General features: G+C 29.8%; 3 protein-coding genes across 4 annotated transcripts; all 3 read left to right on the plus strand.

Moving 5' to 3' along the window:
• The first annotated feature begins 2579 nt into the window (after positions 1–2579).
• Positions 2580–6150, plus strand: LOC125834519 (70 kDa peptidyl-prolyl isomerase-like). 2 transcript variants are annotated; one of them, XR_007443362.1, is made up of 12 exons: positions 2580–2797; positions 3182–3268; positions 3559–3819; positions 3944–4021; positions 4126–4206; positions 4307–4501; positions 4592–4678; positions 4847–4965; positions 5058–5170; positions 5316–5462; positions 5711–5838; positions 6057–6145. XR_007443362.1 is itself a non-coding variant. In XM_049513654.1 (12 exons), the coding sequence occupies exons 1-12, from the start codon at positions 2641–2643 to the stop codon at positions 6148–6150; spliced, it is 1557 nt and encodes a 518-aa protein (XP_049369611.1). In that variant the 5' UTR covers positions 2581–2640. The 2 variants fall into 2 exon arrangements, 1 of the variants encoding a protein (XP_049369611.1); XM_049513654.1 differs by having other exon boundaries at positions 2581–2797; positions 5058–5178; positions 5314–5462; positions 6057–6150.
• Positions 6151–9471: 3321 nt separating this feature from the next.
• On the plus strand, positions 9472–12546 carry LOC125834273 (cytochrome P450 98A2-like). Its single transcript, XM_049513439.1, has 3 exons — positions 9472–10082; positions 10522–10919; positions 11767–12546. Exons 1-3 carry the CDS (start codon positions 9599–9601, stop codon positions 12409–12411), a joined length of 1527 nt encoding a protein of 508 aa, XP_049369396.1. The 5' UTR covers positions 9472–9598; the 3' UTR covers positions 12412–12546.
• A 5032-nt stretch (positions 12547–17578) lies between these two features.
• LOC125834919 (cytochrome P450 98A2-like) lies at positions 17579–20201 on the plus strand. Its single transcript, XM_049514072.1, has 3 exons — positions 17579–18068; positions 19066–19463; positions 19569–20201. Exons 1-3 carry the CDS (start codon positions 17582–17584, stop codon positions 20199–20201), a joined length of 1518 nt encoding a protein of 505 aa, XP_049370029.1. The 5' UTR covers positions 17579–17581.
• Positions 20202–22256: the final 2055 nt, after the last annotated feature.

Consider the following 22256-nt stretch of genomic DNA (forward strand, 5'->3'; position numbering starts at 1 on the left):
TTCTACACAATACAACTTGTAAAATTTTGAAAAAATTATTTATATATATCACAAATATGAAAATTTAGCTAAAGTTATTGATTCTAATAAACTCGTAACAAGCACTCTATACTCTCAGATATATAGTTCTAATTAATTCTTGTTCTCAATCCAATGAACATGATATGAAGTTGACGCTTAGTTTATAACCCTTGGGTATTCTTCCTAGTAACTCTTTTACATTCCTCATTTAAAAGGAAATTTTAAAGTGACTTTATTTCATTATATTTCATCCATTTAGATATACATATATACTTGATCTCAATGATTGACCATAGCCCTATATAATTGTTACTTTCATATCTATTATATATGTAAAAATAAATATCTCGTATAGAAATACATAAAATTATATATAAATTTGTAAAGAGCTACCAAACTAATTGATTCGTCTGATAGAAACAGAAGATTCATTGCACTTAGACAGGAAAAAGTACTTATTTCATAAAATCAACTGGAACAGATCCAGTGGACAAAAGCAACAAAATTATATCTGTGTTTTGGGACAAAAAGTACTTTTGTTTTTTCTTTTCTTAAGTAGTTAGGGAAAATACCACCCCCTTTATCAAAGTTATAAAAAGAATAAGAATAAAAAAAAGTAGATGGATACAACAAATTAAAATAGCTAATATTGGATATGTGGAAAGTTACTGCTAAAAACTTTTTATATATGTTGAGTAATCGAAAACCAAGTTGTGTGTTGAAGAGTTAGCAAATAATATGTTAGTTTGGTGGGGTTGGTGAAAATACTCGATGAAATAATCAAGATTAGAACAAAATCAACAATTAATAAACACTTGATGCCTTTAATTTGTGACATGATCATATTATTCTAAATGATGAATACAAATAATAAATATGCCAATTCTTATGTATCACGTACGTTATATTCTTGGCAAAAATAGATATATATACATAGAGAAAAGCCTTGCCACTATAGATCTCTTGTAAAATGTTTTAGATATAATTAGGAGCACTAGCATATATTCTCTCTTTTCTTCTATAATTAGTTAATAAAAATTGGATAGAGTTCCATTTTATATGACCTTTTAGCAGAATCCTTGTCAATGTCAATAATGTTAACTTTTTCATGTGATGTACGATTTATTTATTTATCATAATTTGATTTAAGTCACAGAATTTATAAAATAAAATTTCCACCTAATAATAATTTAAACTAATATATAAACAGCACACGTATGCATATAAATTCTATCATTTAATTATAATATCTCTCTCTATATATATATTATACTCGTAAAAAAATAATTTGATGTAAATATTCAACATTTAATTTCATAATATCAATAATACCTATACATATTGGTTAATCTAGTGGAAGTCGCTCACTAGGATGAGTTTGGTGGACATATATATATATGATCACATGCAACATCTATTTTCGACATATATTTGCTTTTTTTTTTCATGACGTATCGATTTTTGCCTACTTTACTTAATCATCCCACCCCAAAATCAAATGATTAGATTACCTACCACTTGTGTTAAATTATTGTTTTATAATAATAATAATCACATATTTAGTGTAGTTTCACAGAGATATTTTTAATTTTTATCTTAAATCTAGTTACAAAGATTGATTTGATAAGACCATCAACTCAAGAAAATATAGTCTAGAAAAAACGTAATGGGAGTGAAAGCATAACAAAGCATTTTGAATAGTAACTAAAATAAAATAATACGATAATTGAAAGCATATAAGAAACAACATATAATAATAGTATTCGAAGGATAAGAAACTACAAAAAGAATACTACGGGTCTAATGCTGTTGGGCAAAAAGCCCAATTAACATATAATGGGTCGAGCTAAGGCATCTAGTACCAATGGGATGATTTGCAGAATATGGCCATTTAATGCTCGTTGTTTAACTTGTGTTCCCCTGTAATGAATTTGTGCATACTTTTTTTTTTATTCTCCCTAGGAGCTCCCACCCTTTGCTTCCTTGGTGACTCAAACTCGCAACCCTCGGGTTGGAAGTGAGGGGTGCTTACCATCCAAGTAACTCCCTCTCGTCAGGAATTTGTGCATACACACACACTCAGAAGAGTTAAAAATTGCACTTCTAACAAATTATAACCTACCGATCATATATTCAATACAATCTTTATTCTCATATCGAATTGATATACCTTATTTGTGTTTAGAGGTTCACATACCTAGGTTTATTGAGATATTGCCCCAAAACTAGCGGGTCTCTTCATAATATTTGAAAATTACAAATTATGACAAATGTGTACAATAGACTATTACTGTCTCATTCTTTTCTAGACTCCACACATAGCTGAAGTTAAGTACATCGGGCTGCTCTATGACAAATAGAGTGCAATCTTCATTTTCCATATCTTGTTCATTTGTTCACTAGTCTTGTTGGATTGACAAAATAAATCTTTTATTGTTACGGCGAGGATATTTTTGTACAGAGTTATTTAAACAGGGGCAATTTTGGAAAAGAAATCCTAACTGAAAGAACTTTTTGAATGTGTGGGAAACTAACGGCTTATCTTCAATTTGGAGCTCTCCTTGTTTGTCTACTCCAACAAAACTTATCTTCTTTTTCACTAAAGAGAAAAAAGGGAAAATGGGGGATTTTAATTCTAAGAAAAGTAACAAATTGAATTTTGAAACTAAAATTCAAGAATTACAAGAGATTGTAATTGGGAAAGAAGGCTTGAGAAAAAAGATTTTGCAAAAGGGTAATTCTTGGAAGACACCATTTCATGGTGATGAAATCCAAGGTTCGTAGTCGTAGTATCGCTTCTGTAGTTTTCATGTCTTTCAATTTCTGTTACTATACGTTGTTATTTGTATTTTGGTTGTCGTATTATTTTATTATATTTACCAATCAAAATGTTTTATTATGCTTTCACTTTTGTTACATACTTCATTTTTTGGACTACTTTGAACTATTTTTCCTTGAATCGATGGTCTATTGAAAACGTCATTTCTAGAAATAGGGATATGGTTTGCAAACACTCTATTCTACCCTTCATACCCCAGTTTGTAAGACTACATTGCATCATATGTTATTGTTGTTGTTGAAATCCAAGGAATGCTTTTTTTGTTTAATTAATTACTTTTTTTTTCTTGAGTTTTTTGTTTATCACTTTTGGGTATTTTAGTTCATTACAGAGTGAAACTTCAAGATGGAGAATTTTTTGACTCAAGCTATGATAGAGGAAAGCCTTTTACATTCAAGCTAGGTCAAGGTATTATTCTGCTTCTTTTTTTTTTACATTATTCAAATACTTGTTTACCATATTTTTTGAATTATTTAAGTTATATATATTGGTAGTTTAATGAAACCGTGTAATTTAAGAGTTCATTACTTAAAAGGTCAATGAAATATTGAAAATAGGTGAATAAAATCATTTTTTTCGTATCAGAAAAAATCAGTTTATCTTATGTTATCTCATTCAAAAGGTCATTCCAGTCAGAAAGTGATATATCCAACCACTTAATTTCTGATACAAAAGGCGTTGTTCATTTCAATTTTCAGGTGAAGTTATTAAAGGATGGGATGAAGGAATTGCAACAATGAAAAAGAGTGAAAGAGCAATATTCACAATTCCACCAAATTTGGCTTATGGAGAAATTGGTTCACCCCCTTTAATTCCTCCAAATTCAACACTTATTTTTGAAATAGAATTAATTTCTTGGAATTCAATTAGAGATGTTAGTGGAGATGGAGGAATATTGAAAAAAATAATTAAAGAAGGTGAAGGATGGGCTACACCTAGAGATGTAGATGAAGTACTAGGTAACATCTTGTCTTAATTATTTCACTTATTATGAAACAATTATAGTATGACTCAATCCAAAAACTTAAAGTTTTCTTTATGTTTTTTTTAAAAAAATTCTATTACCTCTTTTTTATTGGACAGTGAAGTATGTAGCAAGCTCTGCAGATGGAAACATTCTATCACAATCTGATGATGCTGTTGAGTTTTCTTTAATGGAAGGTAAATACATGCATGTTGCTCGGTCTCTTCAAAAATATTATTTTTCTGTGTCGGATTTGTGCATTTTTGGACCTGACATGGGCGCGACAACTCACCTTTATTAGGTCATTTATATCCAGCCATGAAGAAATCTCTAAAGACAATGAGAAAAGGAGAAATAGTTGAGCTAACTGTGAAGCCAGCTTGTAAGTTTGATAAACACAACAAGACGTTAGTATTAATATTCATAAGCCAAAAAAAAAAAAAAGAAGATATTTGATTAAATTTTGTCTAATCATTTTGAAGATTGTTTTGGAAATTCAAGTTTTGATGGTGATGGAATTGGAATATTGCAATCATCAAATTCCAATTTGATAATTCATCTTGAGTTGATTTCATGGAAAAGTGTTGTTGATGTTATTGGAGATAACAAAGTTCTTAAGAAGTTAAATAAGGCTGGTGAAGGTTATGATCATCCTAATGAAGGATCCCTTGCAAAAGGTAATTACTTTTTACAAATTAAATTTGTTTATTTAATACATGTATAAAATGAAGAAGATTAAATTTGGAATAATTTGTGTGTTCTTGAAGTGGTCTATATTGGAAAGCTACAAGATGGGACTATATTTGAAAGAAAAGGATCAGATGAAGAACCCTTTGAATATATATGTTTAGAAGGTAAAGTTTTCTTCTTTGTCTTGTTTCTTTTCAAAATAAATAAATTATAATGATGTTGTTTGGACCAGCTTGCACGCTGATAGTGCCGAAGTTAGGGGGCTCAAGGGGTTCATCTGAATCCGTTTAATGAAAATCCTGACTTCGCCACTGTTATGTTGATCAATGCAGATCAATTAAATGAAAATTTAGATAGAGCTATCATGACTATGAAAAAAGGAGAAGAAGCAATAGTGACAATCAACTCAGACTCTATATTTTATGAGATCAAATTGGTTGATTTCAACAAGGTCTTTTTTTTTTAAACAAGGAATTAATTCTAGTTTCAGAATTATCAAACTAATGTTTTTTAAAAATAAACTATTTTTTTCTATTCATACAGGAGAAACCATTTTGGAAAATGGACACAAAAGAGAAAATTGAAGCATGTGATAAAATCAAGAATGAGGGAAATGTACTATTCAAAGATGGGAAGTTTCAATGTGCCTCAATGAAGTATGAGAAGGAATGTAATAGCTTTTCATTCTTGTTTTTTTGTTTAGATTTGCATATAACAATAACTATATGTCTCAGTCTCAAACAAGTTAGGAACGACTAATGTTATTTCTGTAAGCTGAAGTGTATGTATTGTGAATTCCAGGCCTCGAAATTCATCGAATTTGATCACTCGTTCAATAATGATGAGAAGTGTCGAGCAAATACTTTGCGATTATCGTGTTATTTGAACAATGCTGCTTGCAAGTTGAAGATGGGAGAGCATCAAGAAGCCTCAAAACTATGTAGCAAGGTTTATTACTTACCCTGTTTCCTCTTCACTTTTAAGTCACCCTTATGATTAAGGTTCACTATGGGTGTATTTGGGCCGGGCTAAAAAATGTCTCGCTTTTATATGAGTTTCAAAAGTTTTAGTCTAGCTCAATCAAATCATGAGTTGAGTTGAGCCTGTTTAGCATTTTCAAGTCCATATTGACAACTTTAACTATTGAAAGTATTTTTGATCTAATAAATCTCGCTCGTTATATAACGTGGAAACAGGTTATAGAGTATGATCCTTGTAACGTCAAAGCTCTATTCAGAAGGGCTCAAGCATATCTAAGAATCAATGAACTGGAAAGGGCTGAAATTGATATTAAGAAAGCACTTGAAGTTGATCCAAACAACAGGTACGCCATATGCCTACCACCTATGTTGCTGCTCGAACTCTTTAAAAATATCATCAAATCCTCTAAAAGTATTGTAATTTTGGAAGATCCAACACATGTTCAACATTTTTTTTAGTCTAAGCAACATAGTGTACCACATACATACATATGTTAATTATTCGATTTCTTGCAATGTTTTCTTCATTATCCCCTCAAAATTTAACATTTAATTTTTCCAGAGATGTGAAGGTGATGTACAAGGAACTGAAGAATAAGCAGAAGCAATATGCACAACAAGAAGTTGAAATATTTAGCACCATGTTATCAAGGTAGGCCAAAATTGAAGACAATTCTTTAGCCAAAAGTTTTATAAATCAAGATGTAAAGTTACAGTAGAAATATTTTCAACTTATAACATTGAATATTTGTTATAAAAAACATTGAGTAATCCAACAACTTATTATTCGTGAGTTAATTTACTCGTAAAATTAGATGTTCAATTAATTCTTCCGCATGAATTTTGGATCTCACAATTTATTGTGCATTTATACCTAGTGCTCTGTTTATTTTTATTTGTCTATTATGATTTAATTATTTTTTTTACTTGTTATTTTTAGCATATTAATAGAAAAATGTGTTCTCTACTTTCTTTTTTAGTTGTCTATTATTAGAAAAATATCACTTTTCCTTGTATTGTCACTTTTAGCATATTATATTTTTATCATACTAATTATTCATTTCCTAAATCATTTTTAAAACGCATAACACTATAAATCAGTTAATATTGATGTATATGGCAAAATATTCATATTAGTTTCACAATTAGTTTTGATTGATGATAGAAAAGAAGCTACGTCGAAGGAGAGTGTCCAGAAAGTACTGTAGAGATATCTCATTTATGATAGTACTAGTGACGAAGAGCCCGTGCACTGCACGTGTCCAATATTTATTCATAAATTAATTTTAAATTGATATTCAAATGATTTTAAATTTGAATAAGTTGTATATATTTATATGACAGTAAACGTTCATACTAACTGTGAAATGAATACTTGATAAATATTATTAATTTATAATAATTTTAAAGTAATTTTGATTAAATAATTTTTATTTTTTTATTTTAAACAAATCATAAATATTTGTGATAGTAGTAAATCATCTCATTGTCCTTTATTTTCTAAAAAAATTGAAGAGCAATGTTAAAAATTAGTGTATTTTATTTTCTTCACTTAAACCTTAATCAACATACATAAAAATCATTGTTAATTCATAGAACATTTGGTTATTTTTCTCATAAATTATGTGAAAATTTTTGTATTGTTGCATTATTAATTCTCAACTCTAATTTTTAAATTAGAATTTCTATATATAGTTTGTCTCTTAACCAAGTTGCCTCTTAAGTATAAACTTAGTTATTTTGAGGTATTAATAAAAAAATACTATTTAAGTCTTTAAAATTTTATGAGTATAAAAATATTTTCTCTGTTTTAATTTGTTTGTCTAATTTAAATATTATTTAAGTATATCATATATAACTCATTCTTAAAAATTCGAATAATTTAAATTTTGATTGCACTTTAAAATATTTCATTAGGCTAGTCTTTTACATTTCTTTTATTGTTTTTATAAAGAAAATACTTTGAAGAATATTTCTTTATTAAACTTCAAATAACTTTGTGAAATTTGTGTGATAAATTGATTTTTTACTCACTTTGGGGTTTTTTTTTTATTTTATTACTGTGGATAAAATTTATTCTATTATTGAAATTTTTGCATATAATAATTAGTTAGTGCTAACATAAATATAAATTACTTCAAATCTTCCGGTTACTATGCAATGATGCATGCCAGCAACCTCTTTAAAATTAAACACATGTGAAGTAGGCCTCATACTCTCAAGATAAAGTGTATAGAGGAACAAAATAGTAGTATGATTTGTTTTGTCTAATTTGAAAAAATTAGGTCAATAGCATAAAGTACAATAGATTAGTAGCAAAATAATTACAAAATACCAATACTACCCCTACGCCAAGCAGGCATGTTGACGGGGAGGAGCTTGCCTTGTGCAAATTCCCTCTTATTATATAAGAGAATTTATATAACGAATTATTAGTAGGGGTGTTCATGGTTTGGATAAAACTCGATCCAAACCGAAAAATCAAACCAAACCGATTTAATTTGGGTTTTGGTTTGGTTTGGTTTTAGATTGTTAAGAACCGATAGTATTTGGTTTGGTTATGGTTTTGTTAGAAAAAAATTGAAGAAATAACCAAACCAAACCAACAAGTTATATACATAAATTTTATTATTATACATACATAATATATTATATTCATAAACAATTTTAAAGATTTTATATATGTTTCATCAAAATTTATTTATAATTTACTTATGAAAGAAAAAATGTCCAAGGTGAGAACATTTTTCTTATTGGTTTCATGTATATGAGTGTCTATGAAAATTCTTTGTGGGGCTGAAAATATCATTGTCTCTTCCTTCTATGCCAAAATAGTGAATTTTGAAGTTTTAATTAGTAAATTCAATGATCGAAAGTTCTATAATGCCAGTCATTCTAACTATTTTTTTGTTTGAATGGATTGTTGTCACTTTTTTCACGTTTTGAATGAATTGTTTCTTTTATTTTTATGTATGGTTAATAACCAAATAACCGAACCAAACCAAAACCGAAAACAACCAAACCGATAAATGTATATTATATTTGATTTGGTTTGGTTTTGATAATTTTAAAACCGATTAAGTTGGTTTGATTTTGGTTTTGACCAATAACCGACCCAAACCAAACCGTGAACACTCCTAATTATTAGTACTGAAAACATTTGTTTGGCAGCATCCATCATCTTTATTATTATAGCAATAATTATGTGTAGCTTGTTTGGTTGGTGAATAATTAATTTTAATATAAGGATCAAGTTAAATAAATCACTACTTTTTATATTAATGGATGGTACAACAAATAATGAAATGAACAAAAGTTGCATTGAACTTGTAAAACTTCCAATAGAGTATATAATTATAAGGGGGAGACTGTAATCTAATCATGTAAGTCAACGATAAAAGTGTCCAATTAAACGTTAATTTCAATAGTGACTCTTTTTCAAATTTTTGTTTTCAGATTCCTTAGATCTAGTTCCTTTTAACCTCATGACTTCATTTTAATTAAAAAAATAATATTTTCTTTTATCTCAATATATTATAAGTAAGAGGACAATATGAGAGAAAAGTAAGACTAAAATGATTTGGAGTTTGGATATATGAAGAAAAGATGTGTCAATAAAGAGGTACAACATGTTGGATATCACAAGTACAAAGAAAGGTAGAAATAGATCTAAAAATATATTTGAAATAGGTGATTAGATAATACATAACACAGTTTTAAATTATCAAGGTGGTGTATTAGGTAGAAGAATAATAGGTACAAAGTGTTGTCTTGATTTTTGAATGGTGTTTTATAGTGTTTTATTTTAAAATTCCATCATCATCTTCTATTATTTATTATGTTTAGATTATCACATTATATTATAATTTCTATTATTATTTTTTTTATTATTATTATTATTCTGATATGTTGTAGTCATGAACGTGAGAAAACAATCTCAAAGGTCTAAAACCAGCCACGTGATTGAGAAATTTACCAACATTTTCAGTCCCAAGTCCCAACTACCTCTTCTTTGAATTTTCCTTCACCTACCAAAACTCCGAACGCAATCATACTTGTATAAATCTCAAAGAAAAACATAAAAAAAAAACAAATCTCCCATCAATGGCTTTATTTTTAATTCTAACTTCAATAGCCCTAATTTTCGTAGCTCATAAACTCTACCACCGTCTCCGATTCAAATTACCACCAGGTCCACGGCCGTTACCGGTGGTCGGAAACCTGTACGACATAAAACCAGTGAGATTCCGATGCTTCGCCGATTGGGCCCAAACTTACGGCCCAATTTTCTCAGTATACTTTGGTTCACAGCTAAACGTTGTGGTAACAACAGCTGAATTAGCTAAACAAGTACTGAAAGAAAATGATCAGAATTTAGCAGATCGATTTAGAACTAGACCTGCTAATAATTTGAGTAGAAATGGGATGGATTTGATTTGGGCTGATTATGGGCCTCATTATGTGAAAGTAAGAAAGCTTTGTAATCTTGAACTTTTTACTCCAAAAAGACTTGAATCTCTTAGACCTATCAGAGAAGATGAAGTTACTGCCATGGTGGAAAATATTTTCAATGACTCTACTAAGCCTGGTATGTTAATTTTATTTTATCTCATATAGAGTACTAATTTTGAAGCTAGATTCATATGAAATGTTGTTTTAGTTATATGTCAAAGATGAAGCTTTATTTGTTTTTTGTAGAATAATAATAAAGACAATGGTCCCAGTGACCAGGTGAATCTTTCTGAAACTATTAGTATAAAGTTGTCTCCATATATAAACTATACGTCACGAAATCAACTGTTGAGGCTTGCGTTACGTAGACTGTCTACATTACATGGGGGGTGTCACCTTCCCTGTATTGTACAAAAATGCCAGATACTTTGTGTCCTAGGTTTTACCTATTTAGATAACTTTTCTAGTATAATAAACTTGGAATGTGCATTATATATCAAATTAAAGATATGTTCAATTTATTCCAATCTGCGTGTAATCTATTCATGTGCTAATTAATGCTTAATAATCTGCAGATAACACCGGTAAAAGCCTGTTGATGAGAGAGTACTTAGGATCAGTAGCATTCAACAACATTACAAGGCTAACTTTTGGTAAAAGATTCATGAATGCAGCAGGTGAGATTGATGAACAAGGCCAAGAATTTAAGGGCATTGTATCTAATGGCATCAAAATCGGTGGAAAACTTCCCTTGGCAGAGTATGTTCCATGGCTCCGTTGGTTTTTCTCAATGGAAAACGAGGCACTCATCAAACACTCTGAACGTAGAGACCGGTTAACAAGAATTATCATGGACGAACACACTTTGGCTCGCAAACAAACTGGTGATACTAAGCAGCATTTCGTTGATGCCTTGCTTACTCTTCAGAAGCAGTATGATCTAAGTGATGACACTGTTATCGGCCTCCTCTGGGTAAGTACAACTGGTATCATGTACGTGTGTATGTCAGTCTGTTTATCTGGTAAAAGAGCTAATGTTTCATCCTATAAAGTCACGAAGTTAGCTTCAATTGGTTAAATAACTATAATTGGGGCTATAACTATGCAAGTACATTTATGCGTCTGTGACATGATAAGGAACGAACCATCTTTTGAGAATGAATCTCTGACATGATAGAGAACTAACACTATGAAAATGCTATATGTATATTGAGTATGCAAGTACATTATGTGTCTGTGACATGATAAAGAAGGATCCATATTTGAAAGTATGTCTATGACATGATCAAGAACTAACAATATGAAAATGTGTATGTGTGTGCAGAGTATGCAATGATAATTTGTCTATGGCATAATAAAGAATGAACCATCTTTGGAAAATGTGTCTGTGATATGTCTAAGAATGAACAATTTGAAAATGTATGTATGTATACCAAGAATACAAGTACATTGATGTGTCTATGATATGAGTAAGTACGAACAATATTTGGACATTAGATAAAGAACTTTGGAAGGATATTGTATATTATGTTTTCCCAAGGATTTGAAAAGGTTAGGATTTTGGGTATGATGATTGATATTTATGTTGATGTGGTTTCAACATCAACAACATACCCAGTGGGGTTTGGGAACGGTAGACCATACCCCTACCTCATGAAGGTAGAGAGGTTGTTTCTTAAGGACCTTTGGCTCAAGTGCAGCAAATCAATGTTTAGAATATAGGACTCAATGAACTGTCTGGCATTTAGTTTTTGCATAATCATACAAATTGTATCTTTCATTCTCATTCATATTAAATGTTTGTACATGAAATTGTGCAGGATATGATTACAGCAGGAATGGACACAACAACCATAACAGTAGAATGGGCAATGGCAGAGCTAGTTAGGAACCCAAGGGTGCAACAAAAGGCTCAAGAGGAGCTTGACAGGGTAATTGGATCGGACCGAATCATGTCAGAAACCGATTTCTCTAGACTTCCTTACCTTCAATGTGTTGTCAAAGAGGCTCTAAGGTTGCACCCTCCAACTCCCCTAATGCTTCCACATAAGGCCAGTGCCAGTGTCAAAATCGGCGGTTATGACATTCCTAAGGGAGCCATTGTACACGTGAATGTTTGGGCTGTGGCTCGTGATCCAGCAGTGTGGAAGGACCCATTGGAGTTCAGACCAGAACGCTTCCTTGAGGAAGACGTTGACATGAAGGGACACGACTATCGGCTACTACCATTTGGTGCAGGAAGGCGTGTTTGCCCTGGTGCACAACTTGCTATCAACTTGGTCACTTCTATGTTGGGTCATTTGTTGCATCATTTTACATGGTCTCCGGCCCCGGGTGTTAGCCCAGAGGATATCGACTTGACGGAGAACCCCGGAACAGTTACTTACATGAAAAATCCAATACAAGCTATTCCTACTCCAAGATTGCCTGCACACTTGTATAAACGTGTGCCTATGGATATGTAACAATCTTGTTTGCTTCTTTTTCGTTTCGAGTCTTGAATTCTTGGGTACTTGATGAGTTTGTTGGGGGCATTTTGGGTATTTAATGTTTGTTTTAAATTCATATCAGAAACTTTATATATTATCTTGCAATGATTAAATGGTGTTGTTTTAAGTTCATTGATAATGCATTTTGTATTAAGGACAAATATCGCCTTGTAAATTGTTCAAAGTGTTGTATCATCTTTGGCTTTTTTTCGTTTTGTTAGTTTATGCGTCTCCATTTTTGTAGCTTGTTTCAACAGAGACTAAGCAAGTAAGAATGTAATCTCATAACAAACAAATATAAATATATTACCAAGAATAATGATATTTATTGACCCAAAAAAATCATGGGGTGTTCTTGTTTAAGATGCTATTACATTTATATTTTAAAGAATTTGTGCAAATATATACCCAACGCATTCAAGTTTTGCTTATCTGATATGACTTGTGAACAAGTTAACAAGATGGGTAGAATGATGATAGTATCAAGTATAGCGGAATTTGTGAATAATTAAACCACATACGTACAATTTAAATGGTGAAGTAAAATTTTAATGGTAGCTTGTTTTGACGCCGTCATTTGATATCTACCTACTCAATTTTTTTGCACATATAGCCACTTCAACAAGAATGGGAAGATAGAAAGCATTAATTGCAAGTGAGATGTCCAAGAGAAAGGGAAGGAGGGGAGATGTCTACTCACTTAAGGTTGTTTACTCAATTTTTTTGCACATATTGCCACTTCAACAAGAATGGGAAGAAAGAAAGAAAGCATTAATTACAAGTGAGAAAGGGAAGGAAGGGAGATGTCTACTCACTTAAGGTTGTTCGTGATTCCCATTTGTAGAGATTGCTTTTAGATTTATCTTTTCAGAGGCAGGAAAATTCCTTTTGTACTTACAAGAATGCTACTTAGGGAGAAGAATCTCTTGACTCTATTATTTTTGTGTCCACATCCGCCTATGTTAAAGCTGTCTGAATTTCGATCATATAAAATTTTAGATATTATATCTCAAGTTTTAAACTTTTTCAAGATTAATATTATACATTGTATGTCTAAAGTTAATTTAAATGTATACACGGGCAAAAAATAAAATAAAGAAATGGAAATCATTCCAGATAGATAGGTTATTTCAGTCTGATCTTATTTGCGCTATTGTTTGTCTATTTGTGCAAATCATCCCAAATAGATAGGTTATTTCAATCTGATTTTATTTGCGTTATTGCTCAATCATAAGTGTACTGTATTAGATTAGTTATCCATCAGGTTGGTGTTTGCAATCTTGATGTTTTAGTCAAGTGATAGGCCCAATGGGCCCAAACCCAAAAAAGAAGAATGGACTTAGTTCAGACCCATAGGCCCATTGCCATTTATGTCCAATATATTTAGCTCATGGGCTTATTTGATCTGATTAACTTCATTTAGGTGAGTTTGATTAGTATGCATAATCAAGTTTCAAATATTTCTACTTTTCTAGATTTCCAATGTGAATTTTGGTCTACTCAATAGCCTAACAAAAACGACTATTCTAGATTGATTATAAACCTCACCAATTAATTACATAATTTTTTCTACCAGCGTGTTGTTTTGGTCATTGATGTAAAAATAATTTTCACATAAATCCAATTAAGACTGTGATAGAGTGATAAAATATTTTTTTTATTCTTTAACTGAATGTTTTGGATTTGAGCCCTATTAAATATGATGTTACCTTGTGTTAAGGAGCGCTTTCAATATAAAGTATAGATATTTACATAAACAACTTATAAAATGTCGGGAGATATTAAATTAAATTCATGATTTTAATATTTGATCAAGTTTAAGGTTTGAATTAATCGATTAAAACTAAAGTAAACTCGTGCACTAATCCTGCATAGTCTGACTAACATGCTACCCTAATTTCAATATTATAGACTTCTAATTTTTTTTTTTTAATTTTCAATTAAAAGAGATGCATGCAAACATTAACGTTACATTTTTCCAACATCAACACCAATAGTCTTATAAAAAGAAAATTATATCGTACTCTTATATTGACAAACTTGAAATCGTAATTTGACACGTAAAAATAACTTTCTTGCCAGTTGATTCTCATAGATGACTCTTTCTAACAAACGTGAGCAAACTTTAGATTACGATCTAAAATTTTGTAAATATCTAAATACAAACTTTTTTAAAGAAAAAAGATAATTCACATAAATAAGCTTATGAATACTCACTAATTATAATAGTTTATTTGAACTCATCTTAATTTGATATTACACAAATAAAACTAAAGACCAAAATAACAATAAAAAGTACTCCCTCCGTCCCATTTTATGTGAAGTAGTTTGACTCAGCATGAAGTTTAAGAAAGAAAGGTAGACTTTTAAAATTTATAGTTCAAAATGACTGATAGAAATTTGTGTGGCTGTAAATCATTTCATTAAGGGTAAAATAGATATTTTATAGTTAAAATGTTACTTAATATAGAAATGTGTCATTCTGTTTGGGACTGACTAAAAAAGAAAGTAAGTCACATAAATTGGGACAGAAGGAGTACTATATAACATGTAGGGGTTGTTTGGTAGGAAGATGGATAAATAAAGTTATCTTATGAATTGAGATATTCTATTTGGGACCCCATTTTCGTACCAACGCAAGATATGCTTATCAGACTCTATGTATTAACGAGTGAAAACTATTGAGGTATTTGTGTAAAATACTCACACGACTAATAATACTTTTAACCAAATATAGAATAAAACAATCTTGTAATTTATTTCAAAATTATTATTTTTATTCCTCGTGCCAAACGGCCGCTTAACAATTATATTCTAGATTTTGGAACTAGATGGTCATGATCTTGAACTTAGCAAATTTATTCAAACATTTATTATAATGTCAACATTTGAAATAGTCATGAAAAGATGTATCTGCGTAATGGTCCGCAGCTTTAAATGACCCATAAAATTAGGCCTGCAACTTGGTTGCCCGTTTACTCATTTGCCCAGTTTGTAAATTTAACCATTCTACCTAAGTTTCTTTGGATCATTTAATGTTGTAATACTAATTAAGATTCTAGAAAAGTAAACTATAATATGCTCTAATTTTATTTTAGGCTAATGATAACTCTAATTAGTTTGACACACCTTCATTATATTTCGTGTAATATCTACTACTTTTTATTAATATACAATCATTTAGGTTTAGATGATATATATGAGTTAAAATAACTTTTGGCTTTATTGAAATTTAAACTTGAGCTTCATGATTCTCAATCACTTTATTCACTACTAAGTCACATTCTTAAATCCAGTTTTATTTCAAGTTTTTCCTTCTCAATAATGCAATATCTTTTCAAAAATCAATAACAATAAGTTTCTCTATCATAAAAAAGATATTGATTATTATATAAAACTTAAACATTTATCCCAAAATTTCATACTATTATAAACTTAACCTTTGTACCTAATTTCTTTGTCTCATTTAATGTTGTAGTTGTAAGGATTCTAGAAAAGTAAACTATAATCTACTCTAATATAATTTAATCTTTATTTGATAATATGGGATAGTTTCAAGGTTAGTTCCATACACCTTAATTATACTTTACACTATATCTACTGCTACTTTTTATTTATACAAATCTATCAAGTCTTAGACATATGAAAATAAATTATTTTAGCGAACTTGCAAACAACATGAATATTGTGTATATAAGTGAAGTATATATTATATTTCATCAAATATTTTCTTCTTTAGTATACATGAGAACTTTGTTTTTTACTATAAATAGTAAGGACCCCATGTGAGCTAAGCCTTGATCACACTATATATCCTTACTCAAATTAGATATGTTTTGACTGACTATTCAAAGGTTGACAGTTTCTTCATGTAAATCCATAATTTTGTTATGTCATCTATTATTTTATACATGTCTACCTTGTTTGAAAGCTAAATATACTTTCAAAAAATATAATATCTTAATACATCGATTTTAGTCTTAATATGAGTATTATAATAATTACGCCTCAATCTCGTGTCAGCTAAGAATTTGATATATAGATTGAAATTGTATTTTGGATATTCTGAAGTGTATTGTTGAATATTTTTTATTTGATATTCGATATCCAACTCCAATTAAATCTCATATATTTAATGCAGAAGCAAGCTAGCTATAGTAGTAGGTGAATTACTCTAGTCAGCTTAGTTGAATACTTCAGATTCAGAATTAATTGTAATTTTTAGTTGAATATTTCTTTCTCTGAGTTCGACAAATTAAATTAAAAAATCATTTGCATTAATAAGTAGTTTTTGGCTTTAAGGATAACAACAATGTGGCTGATTGTTGATGCAAAGTCTTCAAGTAGATAATGAAGGACATAATCTTATAAAATAAACAAAATAAAAATGAGTATATATATATATATATATATATTAATTTGTAATAATATAATTTAACAAAACTTGTGAAATTTAGCAATTATAAATATCTATTATAAACAAAATATCTCCCATTACCAAAAAATGTGTTGGCTTTATTGCAGATAGGAACAGCATAATCATATTAATTTGTCAACTCTCTATACAATTATGAATCAAAGAAATAAGCAATCCTTAGATAAGGTCAACATGGAATAATGAATTATACATTATTTATTAGCCAAAAGAACTACATTGTATATAGAAACTTAAAATTATATTTATTTATATGTAATAGATATTGAATCCGTTTAACTTGATCGTGTATTTTCTTCTTTATATTTTAATCAATCTTTATAAAAATCCTTGCTACTGATTACAATCATATATGATCAATATGAACAGAATTGATCATGTAAATTATAATATATATCATTATTGCCTCTTTCATAAATTTTTTTGAAGTAAGCTTATATAAGTTATATACACCTATGCACTTAGTATAAGTAAAAAAAATCATATTTCATACAAAATAAGATTGTAATCTTAAAAATAAGATAAGTTATCTAATATAATAAATAACTGTAATTTGACAGTCTTTTTTTTTTTTTACACCTAACCGTGTATGCACTTTAAAAATATTGAAGTACAACGATTTTTTCTTCTTTGAGGGAATGAAAAAAGTAGTATTTAAAGGGGCCTTAGCTTGTCTTTATTTCATAAAAAAAACAACATTAATTTCCCATAATGGCCTTTCCTTTAGTACTCTCCGTATCAATATTTATCATCTTTTTATGTTACAAACTCTACCACCGTCTCACGGCCAAGCTCCCGCCAGGACCTTGGCCGTGGCCAGTTGTTGGAAACCTCTTTGGCATAACGCCAGTGAGGTTTCGATGTTTTGCTGAATGGGCCCAAATTTATGGGCCCATCTTTTCTTTTTACCTTGGATCACAGTTAAACGTGGTGGTGAGTAATGCAGAACTTGCTAAAGAAGTGCTTAAAGATAATGATCAAAATTTAGCCAATAGGTTTAGGACAAAACCTCTTGAAAATGTGAGTAAAAATGGGAAGGATTTGATATGGGCCGATTATGGGCCTCATTATGTGAAACTAAGAAAAGTTTGTAATCTTGAACTTTTTACTCCGAAGAGACTTGAAGCTCTTAGGCCCATTAGAGAAGATGAAGTTACTGCCATGGTGGAAAGTATATTCAAGGACTGTACTAAGCCTGGTATGTCAATTTTAGTATACTCAACACCAACATCGCTATTTAATCTGTTAAATACTTTGCATGTTTTACCTACTTCAGAATAAGTTAGGCTTGATGAATATGTCTAAAGTTAAAGACAAAATTGAAGTTCAGCATTTCTAATTGAACATCAACAATATATGCATTTTAACTGTAGACTGTAGTTTAGACAAAGACGATTAAATTTAATAACATATAGTTGTGTATGAACTTCAGTCATGTGTATGTCAAAAGTTCAAGGTAAAAATAATTAAACTTCAGTCGTATATACTTAAACTTTAGCTATATAACACTTCACACAACACATGTCGCTATGAGGTGTCGATAGATTTTTTTTTTCTTTTCTATGTACGTAGTTAATAATGGGTTAAGAGTGAAAACTCGACTTAGTCAACATTAGCCGAAAACGATAGGAGCATCATTATCATTTCGTTAGTTAAATATTAATATTAAAATACGTGATTAAAGTTCATTAATCGTATCAATAATCATTAGATGGAATTCAATTAACATTTTTATATTTAAGGTTGTTGCGTATAAGTACTACTTTCCAAGGGTAAGTCTATTTTTTTTGTTCCAGTCAAAATATATAGGAGATAGACTTAAAGTAATCCCATAGCACACGCTTTATAAAAAAATAATACTAATATTTGTTAGGTAACTCATAGTCAAGGAATTTACTTAATCGAATATTTAGAAAGTGGAAGTTCCAATGATATTAAATTTACACATATAGCTTTCACAACCATAAAAAAGTACATGTATAGTAGGTATACTACTGAATATTTTAATTAATGGATAATAATAAGATCACGACTTTAAAAGGTGACAAATATAATATATACTAAAGTTTAGCGTAAATTTAATACTAAAACTACAACAAATAGTATGTCTGACCCTTTTATATTTTAAGCATACTAATGATAAAAACGTAACGTAATTAGATGTTGAAGTTTAAAAGTTTTTATATGGCGTGCAGGCAATGTTAGTAAAAGTATGATGCTAAGGGGCTACTTGGGATCAGTAGCATTCAACAACATAACAAGGCTAACATTTGGAAAAAGATTCATAAACTCACAAGGTGAAGTTGATGAACAAGGTAAAGAGATGAAATCCATTGTAACAAATGGGATAAAAATTTCAGGAAAACCTAATTTGGGAGAATTTGTACCATGGCTACGTTGGGTATTTAAAGATGATAATGAAGCTCTTGAGGCACAAGATAAGCATTTGGATGAATTTACAAGACTTATAATGGAAGAACACACAATTGCTAGGAAAATAACTGGGGAAACCAAACATCATTTTGTTGATGCTTTGCTTACCCTTCAAAAGGAGTATGATCTTAGTGATGACACTATTATAAGCCTTTTTTGGGTACGTACGTACATTAATAGAGTTTAACTTTTATATACTGATATATATATATATATATATTTATGCATGCTTTTGTATTAATAACAACTTCATCAATTATTGTAGGATATGATAGCTGCAGGGATGGATACAGTAGCTATAACAGTTGAATGGGCTATGACAGAACTTGTAAAGAATCCAAGAGTTCAACAAAAGGTTCAAGAAGAGCTAGATAGAGTTATTGGATCGGATCGAATCGTAAACGAAACAGATATCTCCAATCTCTCCTATCTACAACATGTTGTCAAAGAATCACTAAGGATGCACCCTCCAACTCCCCTAATGTTGCCACACATGGCAGGTAACAGTGTCAAAGTGGGTGGTTACAACATTCCAAAAGGTTCAATTGTACATGTTAATGTTTGGGCGTTAGGTCGTGATCCAAAAATTTGGAAAGAGCCATTGCAATTTTGGCCAGAAAGATTTATAGAAGAAGATGTTGACATGAAGGGACATGACTATAAGTTTTTACCATTTGGTGCTGGTAGACGTATATGTCCAGGAATGAACCTTGCAGTTAATTTGGTCACGTCTATGTTAGCCCATTTGTTGCACCATTTTGTTTGGTCACTGCCTAATGGTGTTAAGGCTGAAGATGTTGATATGATGGAGAGTCCTGGCACAGTGACATACATGAAAACTCCATTACATGTTGTTCCTACTCCTAGGTTACCTATACACTTATACAACACATGTTGAATGAACATGTAAAATCACTACTACACACATGATTATATAGTATGTAACATCTTTTATTCTTGCGTTGGTTATGTCTTATGTTTTTTGTCAAGTTATTTTACTTTCACCTTGTAACATCTTTCTCAAATAAAATTTGACATTATTTTTTATTTTGAAGTACTTGAGAAATTTCAATATGTATATGTCTCCAATATATTTATTTTGAACAATACTTATAACTCAACTTCAAAACATTTTTTTTTTCTTTGAAGAATGTACCAGCTGTTCAAGTGTCCCATATATATTAGGGCAAGTTTGCAAGAAATAATACTACATAATGGAAGGATTATATATAGACCCTAAATATATTTAATATTTTGTTAATTTAAGAACGATATAATAACTCATAAACTTTAAATTTGAACTCGTTTTTTGACTGTGTTATAATGAGGAGTCATATATATATATCTCCACGCTCAAGCTCGCCATAGGTTTGGGGATTATGATGATTAATACTTATATATATATATTACTCATTAGTAATAATTAATATTAAGGCCTGAAAATAGAAAAAATATTTTCATAGGAAGCATTTACTTGGATCTTTTATTGCGATACGTATTAATATATAGTAAGGCTAATTAATTTTAAAATCATCTTTTCCTAATTCACGCAATTATGTTCTACTCGACTGCCGGCACAAAAGATATTTCTAATACTCCCTGTTTTAAAATTAAAGAATGACTCGATTAAGGCTATAATTTGGTATATTTAACATAATTTTAATTTAGGACTATAAAATTGAAAAAAAATCTTCTTTATTTTTTTAAATTTCGTGTCAAATCAAATTAAGTCATTCTTTTTGTACTAATCTCGTAGTAGTTGAAGTTAGTAATGTAGTTAATTAATAGTGTTCAAGTAGCTACTTCTTCAATCGAACCTTAGGTGTCTTGTAATATGATGCCTTCGTAGCCTCTGTACCCTTATGCTACTTAGTTTTATTAATATAAAATAAATTCTCATAAACTATGAAATAAAATAAAAACAAGAAGCGGAAAAACAAACTTGAAAAATGTGAAAACTGTAAGATGAATTTATAGGTGAAGTTAATTTAGTATTATCATATTAGTATTCAAATAGTCTCGTTCACACATGACATAACACATTACTCAAATTAGATAACATTCAAAAGTTTTAGCTTTTTTCTCTTCATACAAAGCCAGAATTTTGTTATGTCATGCTTATTTCAAGGTGGCATATCTAGTTTGAAACATAAAAATACTTTTTTTTAAATAAATAAATAAAAGGTTCAAAGATATATCATAGTCTTAATATGATACAGTACTACAATAATAGTTTCGCATCAATTCAAATTAAAGTCAGTTATATATAGTAAGTTATAATTCGATATATAGATTATATATATACATCCTCCATATCGCTACTCAAAAAATTAGTTCATAAGGGAAATATCGTCTAAGTTTTTATAAGAAGATCAAATTCTTTTTTCATCCGTTCGATCGATGTAGGACTATTAATTTAATGGCTGCTCTAATTTTAATCACATGTCGATTGGTTTTACTATGGTAATTATCAAACTATTGCAGCTCTCTAGAATATACCGACCAAAAATTTGTTGACAATTCACGTAAATTTCAGTTGTCTCATATTATCATGTTAAAATTAGTTGTCTCATACTCATTAGTTGTTCACTACTAAATTTTTCTATATTATCCTTGCAATTAGTTTTTTTTTTTAAAGTGTTCACAAAGTTTGTAAAATTAAATTTTCAAAACGTTTTTAAAGAAGTGAAGTAGTAAGATTATTTTTTTATTTATGATATCTTCATATATGTGTAAAAAGGAAAATGATTAACTAATATAAGACGGGAGAGTATTTCAACCAAAATTTTAATGCAAATTCACGTAAAACTCATTTGTATATTTCGACCAAAATTTAAATGCAAATTCATGTAAAATTTCAGTTGAATGTTTCTTTCTTGAATTCAACATAGACATTTTGCATTAATTATAGCATCAGAATATTCAAAAATACTCAGTCGTTCAAACAAGTGTG

The sequence above is a fragment of the Solanum verrucosum genome, unplaced genomic scaffold (assembly GCF_900185275.1).
Source record: "Solanum verrucosum unplaced genomic scaffold, falcon-dt-bn FXZP01000285.1, whole genome shotgun sequence".
Taxonomy (NCBI): Eukaryota; Viridiplantae; Streptophyta; class Magnoliopsida; order Solanales; family Solanaceae; genus Solanum; species Solanum verrucosum.

Coding starts and splice junctions, on each gene's coding strand:
- LOC125834519 (XM_049513654.1), top strand. CDS start 2,641: ATGGGGGATTTTAATTCTAAGAAAAGTAACAAATTGAATTTTGAAACT. Junction 4,207..4,306: donor GCTAACTGTGAAGCCAGCTT/GTAAGTTTGATA, acceptor ATCATTTTGAAG/ATTGTTTTGGAAATTCAAGT. Junction 4,502..4,591: donor TGAAGGATCCCTTGCAAAAG/GTAATTACTTTT, acceptor GTGTTCTTGAAG/TGGTCTATATTGGAAAGCTA.
- LOC125834273 (XM_049513439.1), top strand. CDS start 9,599: ATGGCTTTATTTTTAATTCTAACTTCAATAGCCCTAATTTTCGTAGCT. Junction 10,083..10,521: donor CAATGACTCTACTAAGCCTG/GTATGTTAATTT, acceptor AATAATCTGCAG/ATAACACCGGTAAAAGCCTG. Junction 10,920..11,766: donor CTGTTATCGGCCTCCTCTGG/GTAAGTACAACT, acceptor GAAATTGTGCAG/GATATGATTACAGCAGGAAT.
- LOC125834919 (XM_049514072.1), top strand. CDS start 17,582: ATGGCCTTTCCTTTAGTACTCTCCGTATCAATATTTATCATCTTTTTA. Junction 18,069..19,065: donor CAAGGACTGTACTAAGCCTG/GTATGTCAATTT, acceptor TATGGCGTGCAG/GCAATGTTAGTAAAAGTATG. Junction 19,464..19,568: donor CTATTATAAGCCTTTTTTGG/GTACGTACGTAC, acceptor CAATTATTGTAG/GATATGATAGCTGCAGGGAT.